We start from the raw sequence: 12,785 nt of genomic DNA, 5'->3' as shown, positions 1-12,785 counted from the left end.
ACAGTACTTGCTTAAACTAGACGATCTACCCACAACTAAGGAACATTTTCCTGAAGACTCTGTCAAGTATTAGAGGATGCTGAAAGCTCTGAATTTAGTAACTTTTAGAAACTTCCTGAAGAGGTAAACTGTAGAGAGAGCAATCAACCTTTTTATACAAGTAACATTTAATTTTAAAATAACTGTTTCCTGATTAGACACATTTAATGGGGGCAGCAGATCACTCTTGTCTTAGTAAAGCTATGCAATCAGATCTACATTGAGACACAATGGATTTAGCGAACGCTTTTTTCACACAGAATATATACAGCAATTGGTATGGTCAGTCTTTGCGAGCGAAGATTTGGGAAAGGTCTTTACCCTTCGAGCCTGCGCAGTGGATTTTTTAGGTGAGACACAGTGTGCGCTGAACTGAGCCCACCCTTTAATCCTGAGGTTCATCTGCCGGGGCCGAGCGAGCTTGGACGGTGGCAGTGAGGTCCTCAGGACGTAGGTTTGTTTAGAGTGACCTTCTCTTAGATGGATGGCCTTACAGGGCTGACGAGCTCCGTCTGCCCGGGGAGTTCCCTGACCGGGAATCGAACCCGGGCCGCAGCGGTGAGAGTGCTGCATTCTAACCACTAGACCACCAAGGGGCCCCCCATATACAGCAACAATATTTAGCTTCATCATCTTATCCTGACATTTACAGAAAATTGAGGCCTGGGTGAGACTTGTTCAAAGTTCAGCTGCTAACATAGGATGCTCATCCAGCAAATCTTTAAAGAGTAGACTGGACTTGTCAGAAATAGCTTTAGATATACTTTTAATCTGTCTTGAAACTGGGAATGGATTTCATGACTGCCTGCAGTCACTTCTGGGACATTTTGTAATCTAACAGATTATATATTTCAACATCTTATAATTAGAGAGGGGGTTTGGTTTTTTTAATACTTGTTGAGTACTGAATTAGTACTTTATCTGTTTTAAACTTCCATGACTTTCATAAGAAGGGCTGACAGATAAACTGTAAAACATTATTTACTAATAAAAAGAGTCAAGTTTTTTGGAAAAGGAATTACCAGTCAAAGACTTGTACATTAGATTTAACCTATTTATTTCTTTTCATGCAAGTTAAGATGGGAAAAATTAGTTTAGATAAAATCAAAATGTCATCAAACTAGTTAAAACCATAAAGCACATAAAGCTGGTGAAAATTAGAAGCTCTTATCAAAAGACTTCACAATGTTAGAATTGCTATGTATTAAAAATAGAGATAACTAAAGTAATGACCAAGGTGATACAAATAAATGTTTCATCTTACTTGTCCAGGGCTGTGCTGGTAGGCATGCTCCTGCCAAATCCTCGGACACCCATCTGACAAAAGTAAGGAATGCAAGACAGATTGGCAGCAATTATAGCCAATGAATCTGATGCGTTCACAAAGAAACCATTTTGGCCAAGAATCATGTAGCGGTCCTGGGGAAGAAAAGAAATTCAAAAAAGAAATTATAATTCTGTGTATTGTGGAGCTGTAATTTCTTTTACTAGATCCAATGCAGGTACAGAAAAAAAGGAACAGCCTTTGGCTTACTCGCATCCCTCTTTGGGCAGAATAATTCACTGGCATCATCCTGGCAGGTTTACAATCTCACTATCACACCATCACTCCCTCCTGCCTTGCAAATCAAAGCTCCAGATCAGCCTCTAGCTCCAGCCGCCTACATGTCACTTCAGTACTTCTGTTCCTGCCAAGGGAATGCTTGTGTAGGAGAATCTTTTTGCCAATGACATACACTATTAGGTGAGCAGGAGGGTGTTTTGTGTTTACTGACAATAGAAAACAGCTTCTGCTCTTCAGAACCTTTTCAACCTTCTCCCACCCTGTCAGGGCAAAAAGTTTCTGTAATACTTTGCTGTTTATAATGTTGATAATATGATATTAAAATTAAAATAAACAGAGATTATGATTCAATGCTTTATTTAGCTAAAAATCCCTTAATTTATGACGCTAACCAAAATGGACTTAACGTTGTTAGGTCTTACTGTGACAAATCCATATTATATATATATGCTGTCTCTTTCTAAATAATTCTGCCTTCAAATCCTGCTTGATTTGCAATCATCTGCAGAGGCAAATTGCAACATATGTGTCTGATTGACGGGTTGCAAATTCTACCATCTGTACCTGAAAGTAATACCACTTTCAGCTTAAATCCATTACTGAAAAGCAAATAAATTATATTACACGTCCCATATCTGACCTTAGACAAAACAACGATAGTGAAACCTCAAGACAGATCAAAATACTTACTCCATCAGCATCAAAAGCTGCTCCAAATCCATACTCTCCACCTTTCATAGCCTCCAGCAAGGCAGTTGCATATGTTAAATTTGGATCAGGAGGCTGTCCACCAAAATCCTCCAGAGGAATACAGTTTATGGCAGAATTTGCAGGAGCTCCCAACTCATCACACAAGATTCTTCTCACATAAGGTCCCATAACTGCAAAAACAGAAGTCTGCCATGCAATCACAAAAGCGTATGCTTGACACTGAAATTTTTCACAGCACCGTGGAGAGCTGATATAAAACATACTTTACATAGCAACTCTATACATCTGCCCGAACAACAAAACCCAAACTCTTATTTCACAGAGAAGTATGTGATTGTTCTTCCAGTAAATAATTAATTTGTTATTCAGTATAAAACACACAGTTCACCTCTACAGGAAGTGAAAAAGTAATCACTGAATGGGGAAAGATGAAATTTTTATGTCTTCATTATTAAGTAAAGAAATTATCATATGCATAAAGGGTTTTTTCTCACCTAGCATGAAAATAAAATGCTATTCTATGTGTCCTGGGATGCAAACAACAGTTTAACACATAATAGCAAGAAAAGTAAACAGCAGGGGAATGTAAATGGGAAATACACCTACCTTAATGTTCCCGTTCACATGAAAATTGCAATAGATTTGGACATCAAAGAATTTTAGTATATTTTAGTTGCTACCATGCAGATAATGAATAAAAGCTTTCTCAAAACTAACTCCAAAATACTTCTCTTCTTTTTTTTTTGTTAAAGATATGGCCGATTAAGACCCTAGTTTGTGCTATTATATACCATAAGTATTGTATGCATTTGGTGACTAATCAGTCACTAACTGAGCACTCTGTGAACAGGTGCCTCAGAGGTGAAAAAATACGAGTGACTGGTCTGTCTCTCATGCCCTCTCTTCCTCCTACCTTATTCTGAGATCTTGCTAACTGGAACAACTGTGACCAAAGGTAAAACCATGTGAGAACCTTGTTTTCAAGAAAATTGAACTCTGTATAACATACCATGATTCAGGTTCTTATCAAAAGTAGACTCCTGACAAATTACTCTTTTTTTATTCCAGTGTTAAAATACCAATGTCTGCGGCATAAAAACACATTCCAGAGGCGCAAATAGAAGACAAATTTCAGAAGACAGCTTTTCAACATACGTATGTGGTCCTCTCTAATGTTCACTACACTGTGGCTAGTAACTCACTTTTGGCTAACGCATCTCATCCAGAAAGTCTTCTGATCACATGCCATCAAGAGAAGGGCAAACCCCAACTACCTTTGATAGATTGCTCCAATGGTTATTGACCGTTACCCATGAATATGTGAGTGACATTTCAATCTGGATTTGCCTGGACTCAACTTCTCTCTCTATTGATTCTTTTTGGTATTTTTGGGAATAGCAGACTGAACAATAATTTTTCTGCAGAAAAAAACCCTGACAACTTACTTTGTTGTACAAAGAAATAGTCTTGTATACACTTAATCTATGTGTACTTTATATTACAGTATGGATATTACTGCACCAAGATGCAAGGTCACAAAGCTTGTAAATAAAGGTCATTACCTTGTAAAAAAGAAACAAACTCAACAAACTCAGTCCTTTAAAATTTTTGTTTGCATCAGTTTGTCTAACCCTAAGCCAGACTATGCATCTCTTTGACCACAGGTAAAAATTTTTAACAGACTTGGACTAAGAGCTCTACGAAGTATTTGGGTAACGTTCTCTCCAGTACTGTACATGACAGCAAGCAGTGCCTTTCTTATTGCTCTCTCTACATTGTTTGAGGACACAATTTGCCCTGTTGCCACAGCTTGGCAAAACTGGGTGTTCACACCTTTTGGATGCAGACTGTAATCCTTGGCCATGGCCTGTGAACTGGGTGTTCACACTGACTGTGAACCCACTATGATATTCTGAAGACTATCACACTGTATTAGAGGCCAAGACTAAAATGCTTTACAAAAGTTTTCTAAGTCTATACAGCTCCCTTTATTGGTTGATTTTTGTAATCCCATTAAAGAATGAAACCTGTTTTGTTTGATGGAATTTGCTTTCCATAAGATGATATTGAACATTCTTACTTACGCTCCTATCCTTCAACTCATTATCTGTAGAAATTTTTACTTACATTTTGATACTATAGCCTAAGACAAATCTATGTCTTCCCAAGTGACACAGTTTATATCTTTTTTAATACTGGTCCCCTTGCTGTCTTCTGTGACATTTTCAACTTGTGCGCAGTACACTGAAATTAGTGAGACAGAGGTCTCAGCCAACTCTGTAAGGGCTTCTGGGTACAATTTATTCCGACTTATCTAGTTTTATAACATTTAGAATTTGCTCTTAGTAGAGCCTCCTTGGTCACTGGATACTGCAACATACTTCATGGCAAGATTACCTCATCCTGCTTCCTTCCAAATGCAGAAAGAGAACTTTAATTGGATACATATGCCTTTGCTTATTTATGAAGTAAGATAAACTCCTTTGCCTAGTAAGCGATCTAACCCATTGTTAAGATTGCCTTTGTTGGTAGTATAAGGTTCAAATCCTTTCTTATTACCCTTAACATTATATAAAAGTCTGACTTTTATATGCTGTACTGTTATTGAGAAACCATTGCCATGTAACATTTTTTATCAGGAAACTATTTCTGTCCTGACAGCCACTTAAGTTCATACCTCCATTCATGGCATCAATCCTTATTTTAATCTGGTTGGGTCCGGTCAGCAAATTTCTGATTGCACTGAAGTCAAAAATACTTCGAAGGAGATTGAGGTAGATTTCCACAGAATCCACAATTTCCACTAGAAAAATTACACAGAAAAAAGTGATTACAGTTCACACATGGGAAAATCTCTCTTCCAGCACAGTTCCACCAGTCATGTAACTCAACTGATGTCAGAGCACACAACCTCTACATAACATGGATTTGCTCTGAAGCCCATAGAGGCAAAGTCAAAGACTCCTGCTGCCTTCAGGGTGGCAACCATTAAGCTGAAAAGATAAACAGTTTTGCCTGCTAAAAAACCACAGAGATAATGTAAGTTGACAGTTCGTATTTCACTGAGAACATTAAAGAGAGTACATTCTATCAAAGTAAACTCTTTATATATCATTCACTAAGCCACTGAAAAACTTTCCAAGCTAAATAGGTTTATTCTATTCTATTCTTCTGATAGCAGTATCTATCTGCATCATTCCATCAAGAAAGATATACAGCCTATTCTTCTAAATTCTGGCACCAGGAATACCTGTGTCCAGTTTGTTGGCAATCTAACATTATACTTTTGCATTGTATACCTCACTGATTTAGAAAAGTAAGGCTCAGATACAACATCTGTTTTTCATTAAGGCCTTGATAACTTGAATTTTAAATTCATAAGCAGAGCACTACTAGTTCTTTTGGATGTAAAACATTAAACTAAAATGTATCAATGAAAATAAGTCCGTCATAAGGAAAGCAGTTACTAAGCAACTGTCAAAAACCATGCTTCTCAGTAATCTTGGAATGAATTATTTTTCCTGATTAAATTAAAAAGCATATGTTATAAAAATGTCTTTTCATCTGGTTAAATAAGTATCTTAAAATATTTTAATTACAAGTTAAATTATTACTTAGAATGTCAGCCAGTTTTGCTCAGAAACACTAACCTTGCCCTAATGTTCTTCTTTCAGGTAACATGAAAATGACACAGACATTTTTTGAGCCTGAGTAAAACACTTAGAATAGATTGTGACAATATGCTTGAAGGAAGAAACAAAAAAAGGCTCTCAAGAATGAAAAACAATCTCTAAAACCTACTTGAAAATTAGTCAGTTCTATGGTATATGTTGAAAGTCTCGAGCTTTCACCAAAATGATACTATTGCATATCTTCTATGCCCTGCTCCTAGCAGTATTTTAGTAGGCTCTAAGCTTTACACACATGAACAAATGTGCATCTGCAGTGGAGCTGCTCGCACACGTCAATACAAAGTGCAGGTAGGATTAAAGTCCAAAAATTATTTTAGCTCCTATCAAACCCAACTCAGTTGCTTCAACACCTCTGTAGGCTTGATTCACAGGAATTAGTTCATACAACAGAAAAAGCAGAAGTTTTAAATACATCAGATAGTACCATAAATTACTTTTTAAATGACTTTCATTCTTTCTGCACTTTCAACCTACATTCAAATCTGTGTAAACTACACTTATTCGTGCACTTATAGGCCAATTACATTGCTTCAGCAGGGTTCCCTGGTAGCTCTACTGTCTCAGGTTGATGTATTATTAGAAGACAAGATTGGGAAATGTTTTTTTAATATAAAAACAAACAGAAAAATTGCAACTATTTGTATGCGCTTTTATACTAATGTGGGGGAGGGTTGTCTCATTTTCATTTAGAAACATACAATTTGGAGAGATTAAAAAGCTTGAAAAAAACAAAATTTAGAATTCTGGTAATTTTTTGATTCCAGAGTCGTGCTGGAGCTGAATTTTCTTTGCTTTTTGTTTGCCTGAACAACCCAAATGTGTTCTTTGCAATAAAATAAAAAAAAAAAAAACAAAACCACCAAACACCAAAAAACCCAAAATAAAATAAAATTTAAAAAAAAAAAAAAAATAAAAAATAAAACAAAACATAACTGAATGGGTTTTTTAATGAAAATCTTTATTTCTCAAATGTAAAGTTTGGGTGGGAAAAAACCTAGCTTTAATTCTAGGGCATCAGGAACGAGTAAAAGTTTTTGAGGCCACGCAGAGTTTTACAGTATTTGAAATATATGAAATAGATATGGAATAGATATGAAATAGATATGAAATTTGAAATATATGTCAGAACCCCTTCCTTTGCTTCTGACTCCTTCAAGGAGATAGCTAAGTTAGATCATTCTGAATCAAGTGTAGGCATAAAAGTATTCACATGCTTAAAATTAAACGTGCTTCAGCACTCCCTTTAGATTTGGAGTCACTGGATGCATAGTGCCACAACTTTTCATAAAGTGTGAGCAAAGAACGAATAAACTTAGATTCTCACAAACTCTTCTGTCAATTAGACTTCCATAAGCAAACCATTCCTAGTCCAAAACAGTTTTTGTTTGGTGTTTAACTACTAGCAAGCATAAGCACATATATTTGGCAAAGACATTTGGCTAAAAGCTGAGGCCTGATGCACTTGAAGTCTGTAGTTCAGATTCCCTATGTGCAAAATGAACGCAACACTTACCTATAGATGCACACAGCATCACACACAAGCAAGAGGAGCTGGAAACCGTGGTTCAATTAGAAAACTATGGCCTAATTGCCATCACAGAAACATGGTGGGACAAGTCACATGACTGGAGCACTGCAACTAAGGGCTACAAGCTTTTTGGAAGAGACAGGCTTAGAAGGAGGGGTGGGGTGTTGCGCTCTGTTAAGGAAGGGAGAGACTGCGAAGAGCTGTCCCTGAGAAACAGCCATGAACAGACTGAGACCCTGGGCTTGAAAATCAAGGTGCAGACCAACAAAGGACAATTCATGGTTGGGGTCTACTACAGGCCACTTGACCAGCAGAGTCTGCTGACAACATCTTTGCTTTATTTAAAAAAAAAAAAACCTACCTCCACTGGCAACCTCAAACTTCACTCCAAACTCTCCTCGAAGTCTCCCTAGCTAGTTGTTAAACTAATTCTAGCAGCTGCTTTGATCTTTCAGATGATATATGACAGAACAATGTCATCTGCCTAGACTTTTTCAAGGCCTTTGACACAGTCCCACACGACCTCTTACCTCCGAACTGGAGACACATGGATTTTATGGATGGACTATTCAGCGGATAAGGAATCAGCTGGTTGACACAATCAGAGAGTTGTGGGTACCGGCTCTATGTCCAGGTGGAGGCCAGTGAGGAGTGGTTTCCCTGAGGGGTCTGTCTTGGGACTGATGCTCTTTAATACCTTTATCAATGACATTGACAGTGAGATCAAGTGCACCCTCAGCAGGTTTGCAGAAGACATAAAACTGGTTGGTGCAACTGACACAACAGAAGGAAGGGGTGCCAAGTAGAGGTACCTGGACAAGTTTGACATGTTGGGTCCATGAGAACCTCCTGAGGTTCAGAAAGTCCAGACACGAATACAGACTGGGAGAACTCACTGAGAGCAGCCGTGCAGAGAAGGACTTGGAGTTCTTGTGGATAAAAAGCTGGGCACAAGCCAGAAATGTGCACTTGCAGCAAAAAAAGCCAGCTATATCCAGGGCTGCATCACAAGACAGATGGCCAGCAGGCCAAGGGAGGTGATTCTCCCCCTCTATGCTTCCCTCCTAAGACCCCACCTGGAGTGCTGTGTCAAGCTCTGGGGTCCTCAGCACCAAACGGACATGGACCTGTTGGAGCAGGTCCAAGGTAAGGCCATGAAGATGATCAAGAGGGCTGGAGCACCTCTCCTATGATGTCAGGCTGAGAGAGAGAGGTAAGATTGGTCAGCCTGGAGAAGAGAAGGCTCTGAGGAGACCCTATAGTAGCCTTCCAGTATCTTAAAGGAGGCTTATACAAAGACTTTCAACACAAGCAAATAGTGGTAGGACAAGATGGAAGGGTTTTAAACTAAAGGAGGAGAAATTTAGATTAGATTTTATGAAGAAATTCTTTACTGTGAGGGCAGTGAGGCACTGCAATAAGTTGCCCAGAGATGTTCTGGATGACCCATTCCCGCCAGTGTGCAAGGTCAGGCTGGATGGAGCTCTGAGTAACCTGCGGAGGATGTGCCTGCCCATGGCAGGGGTGGTCGGAACGAGATGATCTTTAAGGTACCTTCCAATAAAAAACATTTTATGATTCTATACTGACTTTTATTTTAATAACTTTTAGTAAGGCATTTTGAAGAACAAAAGTTTTGTTTTTGTAATTACGCATTATAATTCTGCAGCAATACTAATATTTAGACTCAATGTATTTAGCATGCATAAAAGCAGACATTGCTACCTCGGAAAGGTTTGAATTTGTTCTCCAGATCAAATTCTTGTCTTCCCAGGCGTGATAAATCAACTCTGAGATCAGGACAAATTGCATATTCCTCCAAGGTTTTGCTGATTTGATAGATTTTTTCTGAAACCATATCTGGAGCAGGTCCTAAAAGAGAAAATAATGTGGTGGGTCATTTCTGTTAAATGAAGGTTCCCTATTTTAAAAGTAAGTGCTATAGTAAACATTTTTCAGAATATATTGGAGTTAGTACGGAATAAACACAAAGTACTACAGTAAATAAGGTCTGTTCTTTCACCACAACATAAGCTTAAAATGTTTTTTGCAAAAATAAAACATGGAACTATAGTGCGTTACACACAACATTTTGATTTACGTAAAGTATTTAAATCAATCATTACCCAGGAGCAGGGAGGATGAGGGAAGCAAAAAACACACAGTCATCTTTCTTTGAATTTATTGCTCAAAGACTGCCTTTTTTTTATTCTTCATGGAATCTCAATGTAGTTATTAAAGGAAAGCCTGTCCTTCAGCAGCAGTTTCTGTTGTTTCATAGCACTTTCTGCAAATGCACACTTCTGACGGTCTGCTAGTTTGGTGTTCCACATTATTTCATAGAAAAAATGATTGCTTTTAAATGCCTTAGCAGTTTGACAGTGGTGCTGTATTGCAGTTTTCCTCCAATAGCTTAATGAAATTTATCGTTGTTGGAATTTAAAATACCTTAATTGCTCAACAATTAGCAATCTCAACCTGAAATAATTATGTCATTCAGAAACAGAAAACATATCTTACTTGTGAATTACTTTCACTGCCAAAGCCTGAAAAATGGCTCTGCTTTTAAAGATTTACTGTTAACCAAATAAAAGTTGCAGGTTTGATGCAAAAATTACTAGATGAATTATGCCATATGTAGTGCAAGTCCTTTCTGGCTTCTCTGACTCTGCATAGCTTATACTAAAGCCACGCTTTCACTCTAAAAATTATTTCCTTTAGTCTCTTTTATGTGTTCTCTCTCCTGTGCCAAAGTGCCTTTGAAGACTTTTTCAGTGCTAATTTCCCATTATACGCCGTGTAGCTTTGCCATGTAAATTAGTGTGTTCCATCTCAGATGCAGTGTACCAGATGTTCCAAACCAATACAATAAGTAACAGTCACTTAACTCTTCATTCGGCTTAGAATACTACTTCTTACTCATCTAATTCAAACCCATCCAAAGGGTGAGGACAGATTTCATTAGCTCCAGATCATCCTTGATAGATGGATGTCTTATCTATTGATATTTCCAGCTAAGGAGATCCCACAGTGTCACCCTACGTTTTCTTGTACAGCTACAGAAACAAAACACTTCTGCTTGACCTGGATCAATAGATTGAGAAATAACGTAGAGCAACGATAACCTTCCCTAGGAGCTTGTTGCTGTGTCTAGCCATTCTCTTACTTCAAAAGCCTTACCTAATTATCAGCCCACATTTTCTCAGCTGTAACTTAAACTAATTGCTTTTCTTTATGTCCCCAGTGATTAACATAAATACTTGAACCTTGTGATTTTTGTTTGAGGAGTGTTTCATATATAAAGCTTAATAGACTTTTTGAATTCTCTTTAAAAAGGCAAAGCACACTAAAAAGACTTCCACACCAACTGTTTCTCATTTATCATAGAGATTTTAGGTATATGTGGTGTTTTAAAGTTTATAGAGTGCTAATGCATCTAACAGTTTGGCTCTGGTATGTGTGTGCTGTGACCCTGGCTTTCTCACTGGATGCCCTTATGCAGTCCCTCTAATCTCTCTGGGATTCAAGCCTATTCTGTTTATAAAATCTCATTCATTTAACCCTGGACATTTTTTTTGAAAAAGGGACAAGGGAGAAGCACCCTCTTCTCAAGTTCACCCACTTCCAAAATGGGGAAGGAAAGATTTTAAAAACACTTTCAGATCAGTTTTTTCAGGTAGAAAACACTCTATACGTATGAGGTATACAAGGTGTCAGCAGCTGCCACCATAATGTTTTATGGGTGTACACAGATCTATAATATAAAACATACTGAATGTGTAACATACCTACCTGCATTAGCTTGTCAGTTTTGGAAAACAGGACATTAGCTATATACCCAAATTCCGTTATTCAGGGGTGGAACTGCAGTAGTTAAAATTGTACAACCCTTTCCCTGGGTAAGACCAGTTATTTCCTGGGTAAACATAAGAAGTGCTTTCTTCCATACAAGACAATGAGTTATACTGCTTACAGCATTTCTGAAATTACATGCTTTAAAGTAAATGCCAAGACAAGCAACACAAATATGAGCAGAACAGAGCTCCCTCATAAGTATCTTTATAAAAGTATCTTTATAGGGAACTGTTACAGTGATCTGGGAGACTACATAAAATACTGTAAAAACAGGATAGCAAACCTCTTGTTTATAGAAATCTCACAGCTACTACAAGGACTTCAGTAAGGATTTAATGCTTATTGTACAGATCCATGCAGACAAATACAGCCCTATTACCGAAAAAAAAGAAAAAAGAGACACCTGTGTTCTTGACAGTTTTAACAGAGAAAGTGAAAAACACATAAAGGCAGCTAGTTATCCTTGTCAGCATATTTTCAGCATACTAAGATGCAATGTTGTAGTATGTTGCTAAACCCATACCTCCATTGGCAACTTCAAACTTGACTCCAAATTCTCCTCCAGGTCCTCCAGGACTGTGGCTAGCTGTTAGAATAATTCCACCAGCTGCTTTGATCTTTCGGATGATACACGAAACAGCAGGTGTGGATAAGATACCATTCTGTCCAATAACTAATCTGCCGATCTAGGTGGAAAAAAAAGCCAAAGTACTCTGAATAGTACTACATTTTTTAAAATTAATATATAAACACACACATATGGGCATTTATGTACAGAATACAATTGGTAAAGTCCTAGTATGGAACATGTTCTTTTGCAGAGAAATATACATACATGCGTTAGTTGCATGCTAATCTGGAGCACTGACAAAAAACATTGTATCCTGGCACATTAAACACCAGTGGCCTGTGTACTGACAGTAAAGCAAGAGCACAGTCATGACAGCGATTTGCAAAGCTCCCAAGCATAGCACTGGGCCATGATCCTGCTATCAAACCTTTCCAGGTATCCTAACAAATCAGCAAACCCCCTCAGATCCAATATAGTTTAGGGCTGACTAGGTCGATGCAGTTTTCAGGTCTGGGGCTTTAACCAGCATGAAAGAGAATAGCCTTTCAAAGAGCAGCCTTTCAGTGCAACCACAAGCATCACTACACACTAGGACCGGCAGTCTCTTGCAGTTACACCTCTATTGCCAAGGCACCATTGGATGTCCTGCTCCATAGAAAGCATTGCTCCTCTTTCAGCCATCAGTGACTCCTGGGCTATTCCAAATGAACAGGGTGTGTTTCCCGGGGCACAGCTGAGCAGGGGAAGTTCCCACCACTCTTAAAGTTAAAAAAGACCTTATAGGTGGTGTTATTAAACACTGACTCAACGTGTTTGGTATTATGT

The 12,785-nt window shown here is 38.1% G+C and overlaps 1 protein-coding gene across 1 annotated transcript in view; it reads right to left on the bottom strand.

The window, feature by feature from the left end:
• The window catches only part of PGM5 (phosphoglucomutase 5), a 74,943-nt gene that overhangs the window by 56,065 nt on the left and 6,093 nt on the right, over positions 1-12,785 (bottom strand). The window contains exons 2-6 of the mRNA XM_027709736.2: positions 11,913-12,075; positions 9,260-9,406; positions 4,992-5,117; positions 2,294-2,484; positions 1,304-1,458 (exon numbers count right to left, since the gene is read on the bottom strand). Coding sequence (XP_027565537.1) covers positions 1,304-1,458; positions 2,294-2,484; positions 4,992-5,117; positions 9,260-9,406; positions 11,913-12,075 — 782 coding nt within the window. The remainder of the gene's footprint in view (positions 1-1,303; positions 1,459-2,293; positions 2,485-4,991; positions 5,118-9,259; positions 9,407-11,912; positions 12,076-12,785) is intronic.

Source organism: Pipra filicauda, unplaced genomic scaffold, assembly GCF_003945595.2.
Source record: "Pipra filicauda isolate LSUMZ 115617 unplaced genomic scaffold, ASM394559v2 scaffold35_size7292922_pilon, whole genome shotgun sequence".
Classification (NCBI taxonomy): Eukaryota; Metazoa; Chordata; class Aves; order Passeriformes; family Pipridae; genus Pipra; species Pipra filicauda.
Note: the sequence above shows the minus strand (reverse complement) of the source record. Positions and strands in the feature narration are given on the sequence as shown.